This window comes from Salvia miltiorrhiza, chromosome 5 (assembly GCF_028751815.1).
Source record: "Salvia miltiorrhiza cultivar Shanhuang (shh) chromosome 5, IMPLAD_Smil_shh, whole genome shotgun sequence".
Lineage (NCBI taxonomy): Eukaryota > Viridiplantae > Streptophyta > Magnoliopsida > Lamiales > Lamiaceae > Salvia > Salvia miltiorrhiza.
In genome coordinates, this window is record NC_080391.1 from 12,222,403 (window position 1) to 12,241,432 (window position 19,030).

At 32.1% G+C, this 19,030-nt stretch overlaps 1 protein-coding gene across 1 annotated transcript; it reads left to right on the forward strand.

Annotated features, from left to right (window-relative positions):
• Nucleotides 1–4,606: 4,606 nt before the first annotated feature.
• Nucleotides 4,607–7,595, forward strand: LOC130986064 (NAC domain-containing protein 21/22-like). Its single transcript, XM_057909343.1, has 3 exons — nucleotides 4,607–4,922; nucleotides 6,216–6,496; nucleotides 6,978–7,595. Exons 1-3 carry the CDS (start codon nucleotides 4,751–4,753, stop codon nucleotides 7,392–7,394), a joined length of 870 nt encoding a protein of 289 aa, XP_057765326.1. The 5' UTR covers nucleotides 4,607–4,750; the 3' UTR covers nucleotides 7,395–7,595.
• Nucleotides 7,596–19,030: the final 11,435 nt, after the last annotated feature.

Here is a 19,030-nt window from a genome sequence, read left to right on the forward strand (position 1 = left end):
GGGTTTAAGACATTATAAATGGAACATCCTAAAAAGAAAATTGGGATGTTATAAGTGGGACATTGGGAGTATAATTTTTTAAAATTTATTAAATATATCCCAATCTTTTAACTTCAGATTAATTCTATCATCAAAGCTTATTCCAGTGATTGGATCGTGTGATGTATCGCGTCAGAGGATGACATATTATTTCACCAAAAAATTATATGTGCACGTGACAAAATAACATGTTACCATACGCCACACCACATTTAGAGTTGTTGGAGAAAATTTTTGATGATAAAATTGAAACAAATTAAAAAAGATAAGTTTTGAAAATTAAACTATAATTGATAAACTGAGTCTAAGTTGGGATAAATTTCATAATTAATCTTTTTAACTATAATTAATATTTAAATTGATATATATATTTTAAACGAAATATTATAATATCCTATGTTCATAAATTTAAAGTAGATTAGAAAACCAATCAAATTTAGGATGAGTACATATATATATATACATTATAGTCAAGTTCGAACATTTATTGGCATACCTACATGAAATTTCTCTATTGTTGAATCTTATCATATGTTATTTTCTTTTAATTTTAAGGCAGTCCAAAGAGTAATCAATATGTCCAAGAAAATCTTTCCCTATTACTTAATCTTTATTAAAACACATAATCAATCATTTTAACAACTTTTATTCATAAATTTAAACATATTTGAGTATTTGGTGGGTATTATTATATGAATTTGAAATGGAAACATGTTGTAAAATCACTTTTTAATTGGGCATGTTACGGATACCGATATATAGATAATGTTTTAAAAAATTAAATGAAAAAAAATATCAAAGAAACATTCTCTTTAATCTAGTATAATTTTTTTTGTCTTTTAATATTTCTTTCAATGAATTATCAAATACTATCATATTAAAATAAAATATTAATTTATTTTTTAAAATTATATTATAATTTATAACATAAAGTGATTTCTCATTAAAATTAGACTGATTACTCCACAATTTTAGAATAAACAATTAACGATTTCATCAGTGAAAAACTAAAAAATGTTAAATTAGAAAAATATAAATGGTATTCATGAGATATTAATATATTATTAATGTGGCATTGTAAAATACACGTGAATGTGAATAGTTTTGGATACAGTTTTGTTTTGTGTAGAATTGTGTGGGTTAATTACTTTTTCACCTATTACCGCCCTACCTTTGGACATTTGTGGACAGGGATTTACAAATTATTTATCAAAGACGACATAATTCTAACATACAATTCAAACCTACTCACTAATTAATGTGAGCACAAAACAACGAAAAAATATTACCCTTTGATGGAAATATTTAGTCTTAGCACAAGCAGTTAACAATATAGGGGTTATAATTGCGACAGTGTGTGGGGAGGCCCCTGCTCCTTGGAATTAAGTGCCTAAATTCAAAGAAATTTTCAAATATTCAAACTAAACATAATGCCAAACGACTCCTCTCCAAAAATGCTACGCCTTACCAAATGTTAATTATAAAGACAAATAAATATTCTTTCCTTTGTAGTTTCAACCATTTTATTCTCTACGGCTGCGTTTATTTTGATGGATAAGTTTATCCATGAAAAAAGATGAATAATAAAAATTTACGCTTTTAAATATTTTTTTTCTTTTCAAACATTTGACACAAAAATATTTTTCCTCACTCATTTTCACTTCAATGATGGATAATATTATTCAAATGGAAGCGTGAATTATTAGAATGGGAAAAGAATCTACTTTCCGAGCTAATCATTCTTATTGACAGTTTCTCTCCAAGTCGAACCAAAAAAGATGGGTAGAAATGAAAAACTGAGAGCAGTGGAATTTTTTCTTGTAAGTCAGCCTATAAAATGTTAGAAAATAATGTCAATATGAAAATCTTGACTCATGAAGTTGTTAATCACATATGGAGCAGGTCAGCTCCGACTAAAGCTTCGGCATTTTGTGGAAAGCTTCTTCTCAACAAAATCCCGACTCAACATAATCTCTTAAAAAGAGGTGTGCCTCTCCAATCTGATGGTGATAAATGTCCTCTCTGTTTGGTTGATTGTGAGATTGCCAAGCATCTCTTTTTCTCGTGTCATGTTGCTCATAAAATCTGGGTGAGTTGCTATAATTGGTTCGAGCTCAGTTTTATGTGATCCTAATCTGTCATTTTGAGCACCACATGGGAATTGTAAGAAAGAGGAAACATGTTGAGATGTGAAAGATTTTGTGGATCTGTGTAATGTGGAATATTCGAAAGTACATAAATGAGAAGATTTTTAAGAATGGGACCAACAATAGTGATGATCTGGTGGAGTTTATAAAGGTTAAATTTTGATTTCGGATTTCTAATATCTCTCTTAGTTTTTCTGGTTATAGAGTGAGTGATTGGATTTGCAATCCATCTCTTTGCTTTAATTTGTAGGATTTTTGTATTTTGAATGTATGTTGATCTCTGTATTTCGCTTTAGGTTGCACCCCTCGTGCATATTTATATTGAACTTTTACTTATAAAAGAAAATTAGTTTATTATTTGACTCAAATTATATAAACCACAACCAATTAATAATCACCCCATCTATATCTCAAAAAATGAAAATAATTATTAGCCCAATCTAAATACTTGAACTAGATTCTTCTTCTATCTAAATTACAATAATATATATGAAGCTCCCTAATTTCCATTTGACGAGTATATCGATGATGGAACTTTGTATCAAAGTAGGGCAGCTCACATATCTTCATTTTTGTGTAAATTCTCTACCTAACTATGGATACATATATATCGGAAACACTCGAGTAAGGCTTATGATTATTGGCAATGTGGCGGCGCCATGCACATTGTATGACAACAGTTAGATTCTGCCTCCTAAAAAAAAGCTTAGATTCTGAACTTAATTCAAAGGGTTAATTGGCGCTGCGTACACAAATTTTGGGCTTATTTTATTTTTTCGTATAAACTTTGAAAATATCAAAAAATACGCGAATTTTAATTTATTTTATTTTTTTCTACAAATTTTAAAAATTATCAAAAAAATATATGAATTTTGGCTCATTTTGCTTTTCTCATGAAATATATTATTATAAAAAAATGGTCCAAATAATTCTTTTATTGTAATTAACAATATATATATATATATATGTATGTATATATCGCTTTACTTGAGATTAGGCATTAAAAAATTTCTCAATCTAATGATCATGTGATGAATATTTCATGTCATTAATTGGATAGGAAAATGCTAATTAGAATTATACAATTGGACGATAAATAATCATATACTCATGATCTCTAGTTATCTTTTAACTAGCTAGCTTAATTAATTTAATTAATTATCTATGACAATTATTCATGGGTGATATAATTTTTATTTATTTTTAAATAAAATATATTTCATAATCAAAATGATGTCGTTTTGATTAGAGTTGTATCACGTTGACGTCATTTAAGATTCAATTTTGACTTAAATTTTATGATTACCTATCAATCAATTGTATAATTCTAATTAGCATTTTTCGATCCAATTAATGACGTGAAATATCCATCACATGCTCATGTGATCGAGAAACTTTCCAATGCCCAATCTCAAGTGAAGCGGTATTTACTGTTAATTATAAAAGAATTATTTGGATTATTTTTTTATAACAATATATTTCGTCGGGAAAAATAAGATGAGTCAAAGTTTGTGTATTTTTTTACAATTTTCAAAGTTTGTGGGAAAAAATAAAATGAGCCCAAAATTTATGTATTTAAGCTCCAATAACTCTAATTCAAATAGTATTAGTTAAGAATTGCATTAACAAAAATTAATTAAAAACTTAAAAATAATTATAAACACAATAATTAGTGGAATAATGGGCCTTACTTAATCAATAACTATTCACTAGATATCAAAAATCAAAAGTAACCAATAATAATAATGATGATGATGATGATCAACACAAGTTAAAAACATGTAAATACAAAAAATAGTTATCGTGGGCCTTAATACTCCCTCCGTCCCACGAATCTTGACATGTATTTCTTTTTGAGTCGTCCCACGAATCTTGACACATTTTCAAATAAGGTAATAATTAATTCAAAAATAAGGGGTCTTAATTACATTCTCTTTCCTACTTTATCATTTTATTATCTTTTCTCTTCTACTTTATTACCTACACACTTAAAACACTAATCTACAACTCTTTAATTATCGTGCCGAAATCAAACGTGTCAAGATTCGTGGGACGGAGGGAGTAATAATATGAAGAGGCAAATAATTTTGTTACCCACTTAGGTTGGAGGTTTTCCATAAAAAAGTTAAAAATATAAGTTTGATTTTTTTGAGTGGTGGCGGTCGGGTGGTGTCGAACAAGGCCATTTTTGGCTGGAACTTCACTTAGAAATGTGGAACATATATGGGGGTTGTGAAGTGTGTTTGGCGGAGTAAATAAGTAATGGGAAAATATCTGATGGGTCCACGTCAGATGGGAAGGGCTCCACATCAGCAAACGAATCAATTTCGAAGTTCAAAACCCCACGGACGCTTCCCCCTCACACCAAATTCCTTTCTTGACTTTCCAACTATATATTTGATTTTTGTGAAAATGAAAATAATGAAGAAATGGGTGTGTATATATATGAGGCGTGTAAGGGGTGGCATTTGTTAGGCGCAGAGATAATAAGGTATATATAAAAGAGGAAAAAAAAAGAAAAAAAAAAAAAGTGGGGCAGAGTGACCGGAAAATAGAGAAAAAATATGAGCAGTTTGAGCAGCGTGGAGGCGAAGCTGCCGCCGGGATTTAGGTTTCACCCCAGAGACGAAGAACTTATTTGCGATTATCTTCTCAAATGGATCACCGGCGGCCCCCACCCGCTGCCTCTCTTGATCCAAGTTGACCTTAACAAGTGCGAGCCTTGGGATATTCCAGGTCTCTCTCTCTCTCTCTCTCTCAATTACTTTTGCTTATTTCTCTCATACTGTATTACATATCGTCTCTTCACAACATCAGTAGTTGACTTCTCACCACTGTCGTTTCAATTGGTATCTTCAAACTATGAATCTCTCGTCTTGCCCACTGTAATGCCTATTCCTCTCTCTCTCTCTCTCTCTGTCTGTGTGAGAGAGAGAGAACTCTGATCTAAGCATAATATACATATTTTTTTTTCCGTAGTAGTGCTGTTTTCATATGTATTTCCACCAGTAATTATTCCCTGTTAATTAGTGTTCAGCTCCAATTGAATTTGCGATAATTTTTATATCAGTAAATATTTTCATGAACTAAAGGAACGATATATAGGATCGGAATTGTTTTGATGCTTCCGTGTAGTGTGAATACAAAGAAAAAGTTAGTCTGATCATACACAAAAACATCATCTACGCTACCATATATAGCTAGGTGACACCGGTTTCACATTTAATCTTTCATATATTTGAGCTACGTGAACTAAAGGAACGATATATAGGAATTGTTTTCATATATTTTTCCTTGTAATTCCTCATTCTTGAACACTTTATATACCAATGTAATCTTTCAAAAATTACGAAGTAAATAAAACTGGCCTTTAATTAATTTTTCACAATCTCTGCATGTTTTTTTTTTTTTTTTAATAAATGAAAACATTATTCGAAAGGATAATCCTGGAAGTGCGTGTACACAAGGTTATTAATTTTGTAAAAAAGGAATATATATATATATATATCATATCCACAAAATTCTCACTCAAATACCTTTTTGAAGAAACTGACACTCTTGGGCTTGTCCTACACTTAAGATGGAGACAGCAATTCGAGATAACTAAGATAAATAATTCAAACTCATATTCTTGTCTCAAGTCTTAACCATACGCGTGGACACCTTGGAATCTCAATCTCTCTTGAAATTAAGCAGCATCGCTACAATTAATCTGTTGTGTATTAAGAGAGTGGTTGGGAAAAAATGGAGCTTCATAATTATTCATGTCGTAGTTGCGTCAGCTTCTTTATCTTATACACCTGGCTGTGCAAAATTACCAAGTTGAGATATTGACACTTTGCCCATATATAATAATTGCCCTATGGCTATGGCCTACTGTGGGGATGGGCCTCATCACCAAAAATAGGGAGTCGTTAGCTGCTAGGCCACGTGTTCCCAGCCCACTCGTCCAAATCATTTCACCATCCATGTGGGGAGTTTTATTAGTATATGCTATGTTAAATTTCAATTTTGTGATTATGTTTTCAGATTATGCATGTGTGGGGGGCAAGGAGTGGTATTTTTACAGCCAAAGGGACCGAAAATACGCAACCGGGCTGCGAACAAATCGGGCCACGGTGTCCGGGTACTGGAAGGCCACGGGCAAGGACCGGGCCATAATCCGTAAGGGAGTCCTGGTGGGCATGCGGAAGACGCTCGTATTCTATCAGGGCCGGGCCCCCAAAGGCCGTAAGACAGACTGGGTCATGCATGAGTTTCGCCTCGAAGGCCCACACGGGCCCGGCCCGAAATCGCTCTCCCCCGTTAAGGTGTGTATATATATTATTAATTTATTAGGTCGGTAATTAATCCGGATCATCTTCATCTTGACTAATCACAAATCGATCTGGTTGATCATTTATATTCGCCATGATCTTCAACTTGTCAATATTATGGACGTCATTAAGTTACAGGCTGTTTTCATTTAAAAAAGACTTTCACGAATATCTCAATTATTCTAATCCTAATTTTGTAGCCTTGCGCATAAAGAATTCAATGTATCACGACAATTAGTTATTTGGCTCCATACTAACTTAATCCTGGCCATATATAATAATCTCTTTTGTCGTTTTCCGCTTTCCTCAACTTCAGCTCACCAGAAAGTAGGTGTAATACAGTTCTCCCGATAATGAAAGGCGCAAATTTTAATTAATTTATTAAAGCAATCAACACTGAGATTAGAATCTTGCATGAGTAATTAATGATCAAGGACTGAGATTCGTGTTTGGGCGGTTGTGATTAAAATAATAGGAGGATTGGGTTCTATGCCGAGTGTTCTTCAAGAGCAGATCAGAAAGCCCAGCGAAGTCAGAGGAAGCTGCAGGGAGCAGCAGCTACGACGTCGTTAACGGACCGTCTCTGCCGCCGTTAACGGACCCCTTCTTCTCATTGGATGAGTATCATCACGAGCAGGTGCCCTGCTTCTCCATTTTCAACACAAACCCTAATTTGTCGCTCCTCAACCACATGGACCCGCCGCAGATACCGCCGCCACCCATCCACGATCCTTCTTCTTGCGATGAGAAGATGATCAAAGCTGTTTTGAACCATCTCACCAGAATGGAAAGTGGGAACGATCAGAGCAGCATTAAAGGCGGCTCGCCCAGCTTCGGGGAAGGAAGCTCCGACAGTTATCTGTCGGAAGTGGTGTGGAATAACTACTCATGATGTTATTTCTCCGAAACATGTGATTTTTGTTTTGGAATTTTCATCAGGATTGGAAGGAAAGATTAATGTTGGTAAAAATATATATAGTGTTACGTACGTGACTGCTGTAGATTAGGTGTAGGTTGTATGTATGTACATGAATGTTTTTGGTCTCTGCAAGACTATAATTATGCGAATCAATTGGATCACTGTCTTGCCTAATTTCATTTCTTCAGTGGATCGAGATGTTCCTTCGTTTAATTTCTTACTTGTTTTATAGGCTTAGGTTATTAGTTTTGTATAACAAGGATTTTTCCAAGTGATAAATTGCATTGCATTAATTTCCTTGCAAAATATATATCCGTTTTGATTTAGTAAAAGATAGGGCTAATGCTTGCTTTTATTCGTTCTCAAATTAACTATAAAAACCACTTATTAATTTGAGCTTGAACAAATAAAATTTGGGTCGTCCCACGAATCTTGACATGTTTCCTTTTTGGGCAATAATTATTACCTTCTCTCTCCTACTTTATCACTTTTATTACCTTCTCTCTCCTGCTTTATCAATTCTATACTTTATTAATTACACACTTAAAACACTAATTTACAACTCCTTAATTCTCGTACCGAACCCAAACGTGTCAAGACTCGCGGGACGGAGGGAGTAAATTTTAAATTTTGCTCAAATCGTGAAATTTTCTTGACATGCTCAAGCAATGCATGTCTAGTATTAGTGTGCGTTAATGTCCGATGTGCTTGATCACTGCAAATCGAGGATGTCAAGTATTAAGAATGTCTTTGATACTCTATATAAGCCAAGATAGTTAACTAATTTGCTTATATGGGCGTTTGGTGGCCCATATGCCCTTATTATTTAACAAGTCAGCCTGTAATAATTCACTACTAGAAAAAATATTTATAACGATTGAAATTTTCGTTAGTTAAATTAGAGGCCCTAAAGACCGATTTACGACCATTTCACAACTGATTCATTTTAAACTTTTAATGATCGAATTTTGGTCGTTAATATTTTTTTTGTTTTTTAACCATCGAATTTTAGTCGTTAATATTATATTTTTCATTTTTATTAATTTTTATCTTTTAAAAAATATTATTTTTTACTTTTTTACCAATCAAAAATTCAGTAGTTAATATTCTTTTTATTTCTATTTAAAAAAAAATTAACAATAAAAAATTGGGTCATTAATATCAATTTTTTTTAATAATTTCTAAAATCAATCGTTAATTCGGTCATTGATATTAATTTTTTTAATATTTTTTTAATCGGTCATTATTTCGATCGTAATATTAATTTTTATTTTCAAGTTTTTTATATTTTAAAATTGGTGATAATTTCTTAAAATCGGTCGTCATTTTCAAAAAATAATATAACTTTTTTTAATGATCGAAGTTTTCGATCGTTAAAGATTGATTTATTTTATTTTTTTTTATTTTTGTAACGACCAAATTTTGGTCGTTAATATCTATTTTATTTTATTTTATTTATTAATTTAACGAGCAAAAATTTGGACGTTAATATTATTAATTATTACCTTTTTAACGATAAAATTTCGATCATTAATACTAATATTTATTTTTATCTTTTTTCGATCATTAATATTAATTTTTTAAATATTTTAAAAATCAATCGTAAGAATGATTTATTTTAATATTTTTTAAATAACGATAGTTAATATATTATTTTTTTTATTTTTAATTATTTCTGTAATTTTTTCTTATTTTAAATTTGATGAGAATTCCTTATACTTTTTTAACGATAATTACTTTTTTTTTTTAATATCTATCATTATTTCTTTCGTCACTCTTTTGCTGGCACCACAAGTCTTAGAGATTTCCTTATCGACAAATTATTTTATAATGTTATGCATGAATGATATTGTATATTAAAGTAGAGTTTATATCAATAATACGCATCTTCTATACTGATGACTATTTGAAAAAAACTTCAAGGTTCATTGCGCTTAAAGTTTGAATTTAAAATATAGATATTATATTTATTTAAAGTTTGCAACTGAAAAAAATTCTCTCTCATCTCTCCTCTTCTTTTGAATAAATATATTTTTCAATTCCTTTTTATTTCATTTTCGTTTTCATTTTTTGTTTGAGCTTTTTTTCATAATATTACTTTTTATTATTTTGAATTCTTCTTTATTTTTTTTATTTTTATTTTATATTCAGCTCAATTAAATCCCTCAGTGAATCTTAAATCACCTTACAATAAAAAATAAATATATTAATTTAAATAAAATATCATAATATAATTTATTTATAATATTAAGTAGTTCTATTAATTAATATAATTAAAATACTAAAGAAGTCCATAGGCCCCTGGCTCCATTGTGGGCCCATATTAGCTACCAAGCCCCATGTCACTAGTTTTTTTGTTTTGTTTTTGTTTTTTTTTTTGATAGTGTCTCATCTATACTTCACTTATCGTGGACAAAAGAGTTCTATTTGTGTGACTTGGAAACACCATCAAGCAAAGATTAAGCTGTTTGACAGATTTTAATTACACGTAATTTGATCCGACACAAACTTTAATGACACAATATATACATTTAATTATATCCACAAGATTAGCGAAGCTCATGAGAAATCCTTCGACAGAGAAAAGGTCAAGTCGGAAAATATATATATAATCTGGCTAATAATTTCCACCATACCTAATATGAATATTTAAATTAGGCAGTTGATTTGGCAAAAGAAGAAAAGTGAGTATATATACAAACTCGCAAGTAGAAGAAGAGAGGTCGGCGGTTGTTGTTTCACTACATGAAATTGGTTCTCAATTATTTTAAGTAATTACCTTTCCCTCGTGGTATACATTATTGAGATTGGCCAAGTCAATCAAATCATTTACTTGACTTTCTACTTTCTAGACATATATATTCAAGAAATTAAAGTAGTATAATGATATATTGTTACCTGGAATTAATGAGTATATGCTCAATTTACAAATTATAATTAGTTTGCTACATGAAAAAACTGAATTCAAGTTTCATTTACATTCATAAATTTAGTTGTGCGTATTCTACGTTGGGACCATTCACTTTTACTAGTGGCCCTGTATGCATTGTACATTTCTACTTAACGTATTGTGACTGCACCTATGCAGCTATGCTGCCACGAGTTTTTTGTTGTATGGATGCAAAAATTATAGTGTTCTATATTTTATATTTAGTTCATTGCTGATAAATAAATAAAATAAAATAAAGTAGTAGACTCATTCCAGCTCGCACTCATAAAATAATATTTCCTCCGTTTTCATTACTAACGTTCCAAAAAAAAAATGAAGCACATGAATTAATTAAGAAAGGGAGATTTAGGTAATAAAAAGATTTTTTAAACTCAATTAGAAAAAATAAATAAGGAAAAAGAAATGTAAAGGGTTAATTACTCATAAAATACTGAACTTTATTAAATTTTGATTTTACATACAAACTTTAAAAAGTAGTGTGATAATTATTAAAATTGCATTAAATTTTGATTTTGCATACAAACTTAAAAAAATAGCGTAAAAAGTTTGTATGCAAAACTAAAGTGTGATGAAAGTTCAATAATTATCATGCTACCTTTTAATATTTGTATGCAAAACTAAATCGTGATGAAAGTTCAATAATTATCGTGCTACCTTTTAATATTTGTATGTAAAATTAAAATTTGATGAAAATTCACTATTTTACAAGCAATTAATAACTCAAATGAAAAATTATTGTAATAATAAAGTGGAGCGGACCCACATCTTATAAATTGTGGGAGGAACTCATACTTTAATTTATTTATTTTTTAAAATTGAGATATAATAAATATGATAACTAAAAAAAATTAAAACATTATTAATCGAACGGAAACGGAAAGAGTACTACTTCAAAATCAGGTGATATACAAGGAAAAGGAAAAGACAGAAAGTCGGAGGCGAAAACTTACATAGTTGATAGTTGTGCTAAAAAAAGAAAAAAAAGGTTAAGCCTCAACTTAAGTTTCACTAGGATATTTAATTAAAATTTTAAAAAAAGTTTCAGTACTTAAAAAACAAAAAACAAAAAAACTAACTGAAGTTTCGACGTTTTATAGAGAAAATAGTTACTGGACATGTTTACGAGAAAATAGTAACATCCATAATCAGACTGCCCTTTTCTTTTGAAGCACCTAATTTGAATAATAAAAATAATTTTAAAGTAGTGATTTAGAAAAAAGCTAGACTCGTCAAGTTGGTTATCAAGTCAATCAAAAGCCCATAATAAATATAAGCATCATAATCCAGATATAATTAATCACAATGTGTTACCGAATCAATTAAAAATTGATAATAAGTATAAGCACAATGAATATTTACCCATTATCAAGATAGTGACTATCAAATTACTCCATCCGTTCGAGTTAGATTAACTTCTTTTATTCGATACGAATTTTAAGAAATTAGTGTTTTATATAAATGTATTTGATAATAAAGTGAATAACTTGATTAGTTGTAATTCATTGCTTATATTTATTATATATAAGAAAATTGATCAACTTAATTAATTAGAACAGTAAAAAAAAATATTGATCAAGTTAGATGGAACGAAAAGAGTAATAAATAAAAGATCATGATCCATAATGCATATATATTCATGGTGTTTATATCACCTAATAGATTCTAGTTGATTGGATAACACATTGTGCTTATATATCATGGGGTTGTGGCAGACTTTTATAACGAATTATGCTCTTATTTATTATTGAGTTGTGGTTGACTTGATAACATAAATTTCTTCTATTTGTTATCTGATTTTGATTTACCCAAAATCATTAGAAGTCTACGTTTTCTTTTTTTGAACGAAGGAGTCTACGTTTTCTTAAAGAACTAGTTGAGGATAATTTTTTGGGTTAATAGCCAAAAAATACATGAACTATCACGAAATTTGCAAATTGCACATGACCTTCAAAAATAGCTTGAGAATACATCACTTTTTAATTTTGTTGTAATTTGCACATGCGTTGACCATCACCTTAGGCGTAGTTGACGTGGCAGCCGGAAATTGCAGACGTGGACTAACCGCCGGCTATGTAAAACGACGTCGTTTTGCCAAGTCTTTTTAAATAAAAAAAATTAAAAAATTAAAAAATAAAATAAAAAATAAAGATGGAAAACCATGGCTGCCAGTCCAGAGAGGGAAAGATGGGCGCGGCGGTGGTAACTCGCCGGAAATCAAGGGAGGCGGCAGCGACTTTGGGGATCTAGGGCTTTAGGCGGCGGCGGTAGGAATGGCGACCCCACTATCGCTACACAAATCAGCAGCGGCCGTCGGCGACACGCGGCTACCGCTGCCCACCTCGCCTCTCCGGCCGCTCAACTCCCTCTCCCTCTCCCTCTCCCTCTCCCTCTCAGATACCTCGCTCAAGTCCCTCTCAACACAGATAATACAAATCACGAATTCAAATCACGAATTCAAATCTATCTCAACATAGATTCACAAAAGCAAAAGAACTCTTCACTCAAATCTATCCCAAAATTACAAGAACTCCAAAAGGGAGAAGAAATTATAGCACGATTTATGCCGGAAAGTTGTCGGGCGCGGCCACTGTCGCGCCCCTAGATCTCCAATCCAGACGCCACCACTGTCGCGCCCTAGCTCCTACCTCCTACCTCCCTCTTCCATTTGCCACCGGCCATGTCTCCGCCCCTAGATCCCCAATTCAGACGCTATCACCGGGAGAAAGGAGGCGGCGCCGCGTGGGGCAGCGTCGATGTCCAGATCTGAGACGGAGGCGGTGGCCTTCGGTGAGTCCGCTGGAGCAGAGGAGATGGGATGAGAGGGTTGAGGGAGAGGCGATGTGGTGGCTGGAGTTGTCGGAGTTGGGGCTAGGGTCTTGCAGGCGGCAGCACTGTTTGTATGTCACCGGAAGAGAAGAGAAGGGGATGAGGCAGTGGCTTGGTGGCTGGGGTCTTCGGAGGAGAGAGACGGTTTGAAGAAATTGATTACAATTAGGGCATGTATAATTGGGTAATCAGACTTTGTTTAATTGGGTAATTGGATTGTTTAGTTGAAACGACGTAGTTTTGAACGCGTGGCTTGCCAGCGTGTAAAAAAAGCCACGCGTAATGCCATGTAATATTAAATATTGTCCACGTCATAGCCGGTCAAACTTAAGAGCTGCCGGAATTTTCACCGTGTACAAATTACAACAAAATTAAAAAGTGATGTATTCTCAGGCTATTTTTGAAGGTCATGTGCAATTTGCAAATTTGGTGATAGTTCGTGTATTTTTTGGCTATTAACCCTAATTTTTTTCCCCTTTAAATCAAAAGATCAATTGACTCCCTCTCTTCAAATATAAAAATTATTATGTTCAAATAATATATTACTATATATTCATTAAAGTTCGTTATCTTTTATAAAAAATAAATTTAAGGAATTAACTAATACTAGCATTTCTACCCCGTGCAATGCATCGAAAACGTTTTTATATTTATATATTTATATAAAATTGATACCAACTCAATTATCATATTTATAAATATAATAAATAATGAATTTTAACTTAATATATTTAAGTTGAATATTAAAAAAAAGAATTCACAGAATAAATTGATATTATGAAAAGGCAAAAAAAGTTTAAAATGAAAATAAATATAAAAAATAATTAAAATAAAATAAAAAAATAGAGAAAAATGAAATAGTCAAATTTCACAATTTTAGAAAGAAATAAAATAAGAAAATAAGAAAATAAAGAAAAATAAAATAAAATAAAAAATAATTTACAAATAAACATTCAATTTTATTATAATTACAAAATTGTCACTCAATTTGAAATTGATTTCAAATTGAAAATTATTTTTTAATATATTATAGATATTCACCATTAACCAATTAAAGTATGAATATATTAATTAAATGTCATGTTTATATTGTATTAAAGCTAATTAAATTTTGACTCATTCAATTAATAAGTTATAGAACTAAATTAACAATCCTTTTATCGAATCAAGATTTAAATTATTTGCAAATAACTCGACTCATTCATAAGTAACACTAATAAGTAATAAGTGGGTGGCCAGAAAAAGATAAAAAAATCACTACTCCCTCTATTCATTATGAAGTGTCCTATTTTAATATTTTACTTGATTCCTAATAAGTGTTAAAATAAAATACTCCTAAGGAGCACGTTAGTTTCTAGAAAGTTCCATAGTCTACCAAAACGGATTCATAAGGAAAAACACCAACTTAGGCATAAAATGCCCAAGAAAACTCAAGCTAACAACGCGATGTTCCCACAATTCTTCAAATCTACTGTGCTTACTTATTTTGAAACTAGAACAAACGAGCCTAATAAGATTTGCCACATTGTATTAAGCTTCTAGCTCCAAGGAAATTAAAAGACCAAAAACAACAACACTACCCACCGCCGTCTGCCTAATGTACCGTACTCTTAGAAGATCTGTGATCTTGAATCTAATAACATTGTGAGTTCCATAAACAGCACCCACAACGCCTCCGATGGCGAAGCCCGCCGTAATTCATGTGAGGCAGCTATTCCTTGCCATGTCTTCTCTTATATCTCTATCTTTCTCTCTCTACAATTTATCGCAGATGAGAACAAGTGTTTTGGCTCTTCCAAATAAATATTTCAAATTAAGTATAATCATGACAGTCTTTCTATTTCATTCTTATTTAATATCCCATTCTTCCCGGCGAAAGCGGTGCGTATTCCTTTTTGAGCCGTCCCAACGAAAGTGACGCATTTCTTTTTTTGGTAATAATTTTACACTACAAACAATGTGGCATCACACACTTTTACACTACAATCTTATTCTCCTTAAATCATGTGTCGAAAAGAAGCGCACCGCTTTCGCTGGGACGGAGGGAGTAGTATTTGTTAGAATATAGTAATGAGTAGTATATATACATTTATTATGATAATAGTTACAATTATAAATATAAACGTTTTATTTTATTAATATATGTAATTTAACAATTGGGGATATTAAATAGAAAAGGGAGGGAGTATGCAAAATACATATAGTACGTATGAGCAATGGTCATAATGAAGACGACGTAGGTGTCAAACATCAAAGCAACTTTACCTCTACCAAAAAATTGAATCAAAAATGGACACTTGGAACATCGATTTAATCCCCTTTTTAATTTCCCAATAATTAAATGTTGAAGAATTGACGGTGCCCCATTTAAAAGTTGAATGTCAAAGAAGATGTGAAATCATATGAAGTGGAATTGCGTGATGAGATTAATTACACATATTGCCATACACTAGACAACAAACAAATTAAGAGGGTTACGTTAGTGTTCGTAATTAGAATAATTTGACTATCACTTTCACCCATCTAACTAAACAGGTAAGAAGGCAATTATGTCAAGGAAATACTCTAAATCCATCTTACCTCATCGCTCAGATTTTTTTTCCCTATATATATTATATATATTCAACTTTTTCTTTTTTTAGAATAATGTGAATCCAAGCGCCAAACGTGTGGTGATGATCAGCTTAAAATAAAACTGAATAAAAATCATAACACAAAAACTTGGGTACACCGTACAATTGGGTTGACCCGTACTCAAATCATGACTCGCATGTTGATCCAAACTCGTATACTAACTCAAATCGTATTGTTGGAAACTTAATAAAATATCATAATCCTAGTTTTGATGATACCAAAATCATTAGGTTTCACTTGTAATAGACTAGAACTATTCGAACTCAAGTGTTAAAGTTTTTTTTCTAGTTTAGTTGTTGTTCTGAAGACTGAAGATGCCGACTGATGCAACAATTAAGGCAAAGTCAAATATTGATATTTGACTTATCAGTCGAAGGATCAGTTTCGACTGATTACTTAATGCGTGCCACGTGGATTCAGCGGACTGATACTAAAGTCAAGTATCAGTTAAACATTCTTCCTCGGACTGAACCTCCAACGTTCAAAGGAAGCCACGCACTCCAGAAGTACAGCCACATTAAATGCAGAGATCTCAGGATCGTCCTTTCTCTGCAGAGGCCATCCCTTTTTGGTGATTACCTTTTCAGAGACGTCGCATTTTCTGCTCTTCAAAGTAGCCGTTCTTACCAAACAAGGAACCTCGAATATTGAAGCGTCAGCACAAGTTCAAATTACTCTCTAACAGAAGAAATCTTGAAGACCATATCCACCAACGGATCTATTCAAGATGTCTCCTATAAGTTGCGCTCGAGGATCACTTCAATCTTCACCGGTTCAACAACATAAGCTGAAACGCTGCCGAATTCGTTACTCAGCAAAACCAAGCCTCCCCAAAGTTTGAATCGAAGAAGAGAATCACAAAGCCAAAAATCAGTCACTGCTGATTACATACATTATCTTAGAACTTAGGCAATTATTGTATATCCAAAGCCTAGGTAAAACTGACTGCAAATTAAGAACTTGTTCTTTATGGTTTAGTTGACAAGTTTTCAAACCTCTCTTCAACCAACCAAATTGAGTATTTGTGTCGAAAATGAGTTCAAACCAGTGTTCTGTCTCCGTGAAATCTTAGTGTCCAGTGTGCGCTAGGAGTGAAAAATCCAACCCAGTGTGTTGGTACTGAAGATAGGATCTTCAGTCGTCTCGGTTTGTTTTGCACCCGCAAGCACACGTTCAGGTTTGCTGTGCACCCGTAAGCACACGCATCGGTTTGCTGTGCATCCGTAAGCACATGCCCAGTGAAGTTGTTGATCTGATCAACCGACCGTGGATGTAGGAAGTATTTTCCGAACCACGTAAAAATCTCTGTGTTATTTACAGCTTTCAGTACTTACCTTTTACTTGTGCTCTTTCTTTCCTAAACTGAAAACTGATTAATTGCAAAGAGAAACTTAACTGTTGACAACATGATTAATATCACATGCTATTTTGAAACTAAAGTTTTCCACTGCGTATGTTATCAGTCTAACTGATCTATCTTCTGATAGTCAGTAAAATTCATAGCATCTCTCTGTTTATCAAACTCGACTAAAGCCCTTACGTGTATCAGTTAAAGTCTTTGACTTAACTGATAACTCCTTACTGAAGAGTATTCAGTATCAGTCGTCAACCCTGTTTTGACAAAACTCTTTTCTGTAAACAGGTTGAGTCAATTTATTTCAAAGTTTCTTTTTATCGAAAAATAGTCCATAGGTGTATTCCCCCCTCACCATACACCTATTCGAGACCCTCCGAACCTAACACGTATAAATGACATTATTCAGTTATACAAATAACACTGCCTATAATTGATACTATTCGATTATATAAATGACACTGTAACATTTTAAAATAGTATAATCTCATTTTCAATCTTGTAGTGTTATTTAAAATATTATAGTGTCATTTACAATCTTACAGTGCCAATTACAGGAAGTGTCATTTATATTTCTAAATAGTGTTAATTATACACAATGTCATTTATACGCAGTGTCATTTGTATAACATAATAGTGTCAATTATAGACAGTGTTATTTGTATAATCGAATAATGTCATTTACATGATTTGGGTTATGATGCATGTTTGGATCAGGATACGGGTCAGAGTCTGGGTGCAAGTCAATTCGATTGTATGGTACATTCGATTGTACCTAAGACGACCTCAAATCATAATTGGTATTTACATTAAATATATCATGAATAAATTTGTATCTTGATTTTTATTTAAACTTCTCATTTTCAACTGACCAATGAGTTAAAATTCAATGGTCGTGTACTTTATCGAAAATGACACGATTACCCTTATATAAAGAAAACTACCACCATCTCTTCCATGCTACTTGTACCAATCCCTAGCTAACCTCATATTCAAGTGGATAAAATAGATAAAGCAAAGCAGTTGACTGTTGACTATATAGACTATAGAGGATTATTAAAAAAAAAAGAAAAAAAAACTTTTTTTATAGTTTCTTCGTAACTTTAGCAGCATTAAATTTGATAATCTTTTTAAATTTATTTAATCATCTATATTAAAACTACTGTAATTGGAATTTTTTTTCAAGAAAAAAAAATACAGTTTCATGTTGGCCATTTTTTTCGAAATAACTACATACAGAGTTACAGTTGTACATTCTGTGGACTCCATTTACATCTCAATTAAATTTTCGTTATACTAATATTATTGTGGAGCACGTCAACTACCTTTGTTATCGATGATTGAATCACATATAAAAATTATTTGCAATGGTCTAATTAGAATAATACCCGGTGCATTCATGACGTTAATGAAATCATTATAATAATATTACACGCGCGCGTATATGCGTTTTTTGTTTTTTTAAGACATATGCTTTATTGTGTCAAAAAAAAATATATATGCTTTATTATTATGTTCTTTTCGGCACAGAAATTAAGAAATTGATATTTTATCTGTTAAATATGATAGGTGAAAAAGTGAAAGGTGAATAAAATATAAATTTTTTTTGTTAATTTTATAAATAGGACAAACTTCGTGGGACAAATCAAAAAAGAAATTGGATCATGGTTCGTGGGACGAAGGACGAAGGGAGTATTATTAGGGATGGCAATCGGGTACGACGGGTACGGATAGTGACTATCCATACCCATACCCACGAACTAAATGGATAGTGGTTGCTACCCACGAAACTATCCATGGATATCAAATGATATCCAAACCCGCTACCCGCGGATACCCGCTACC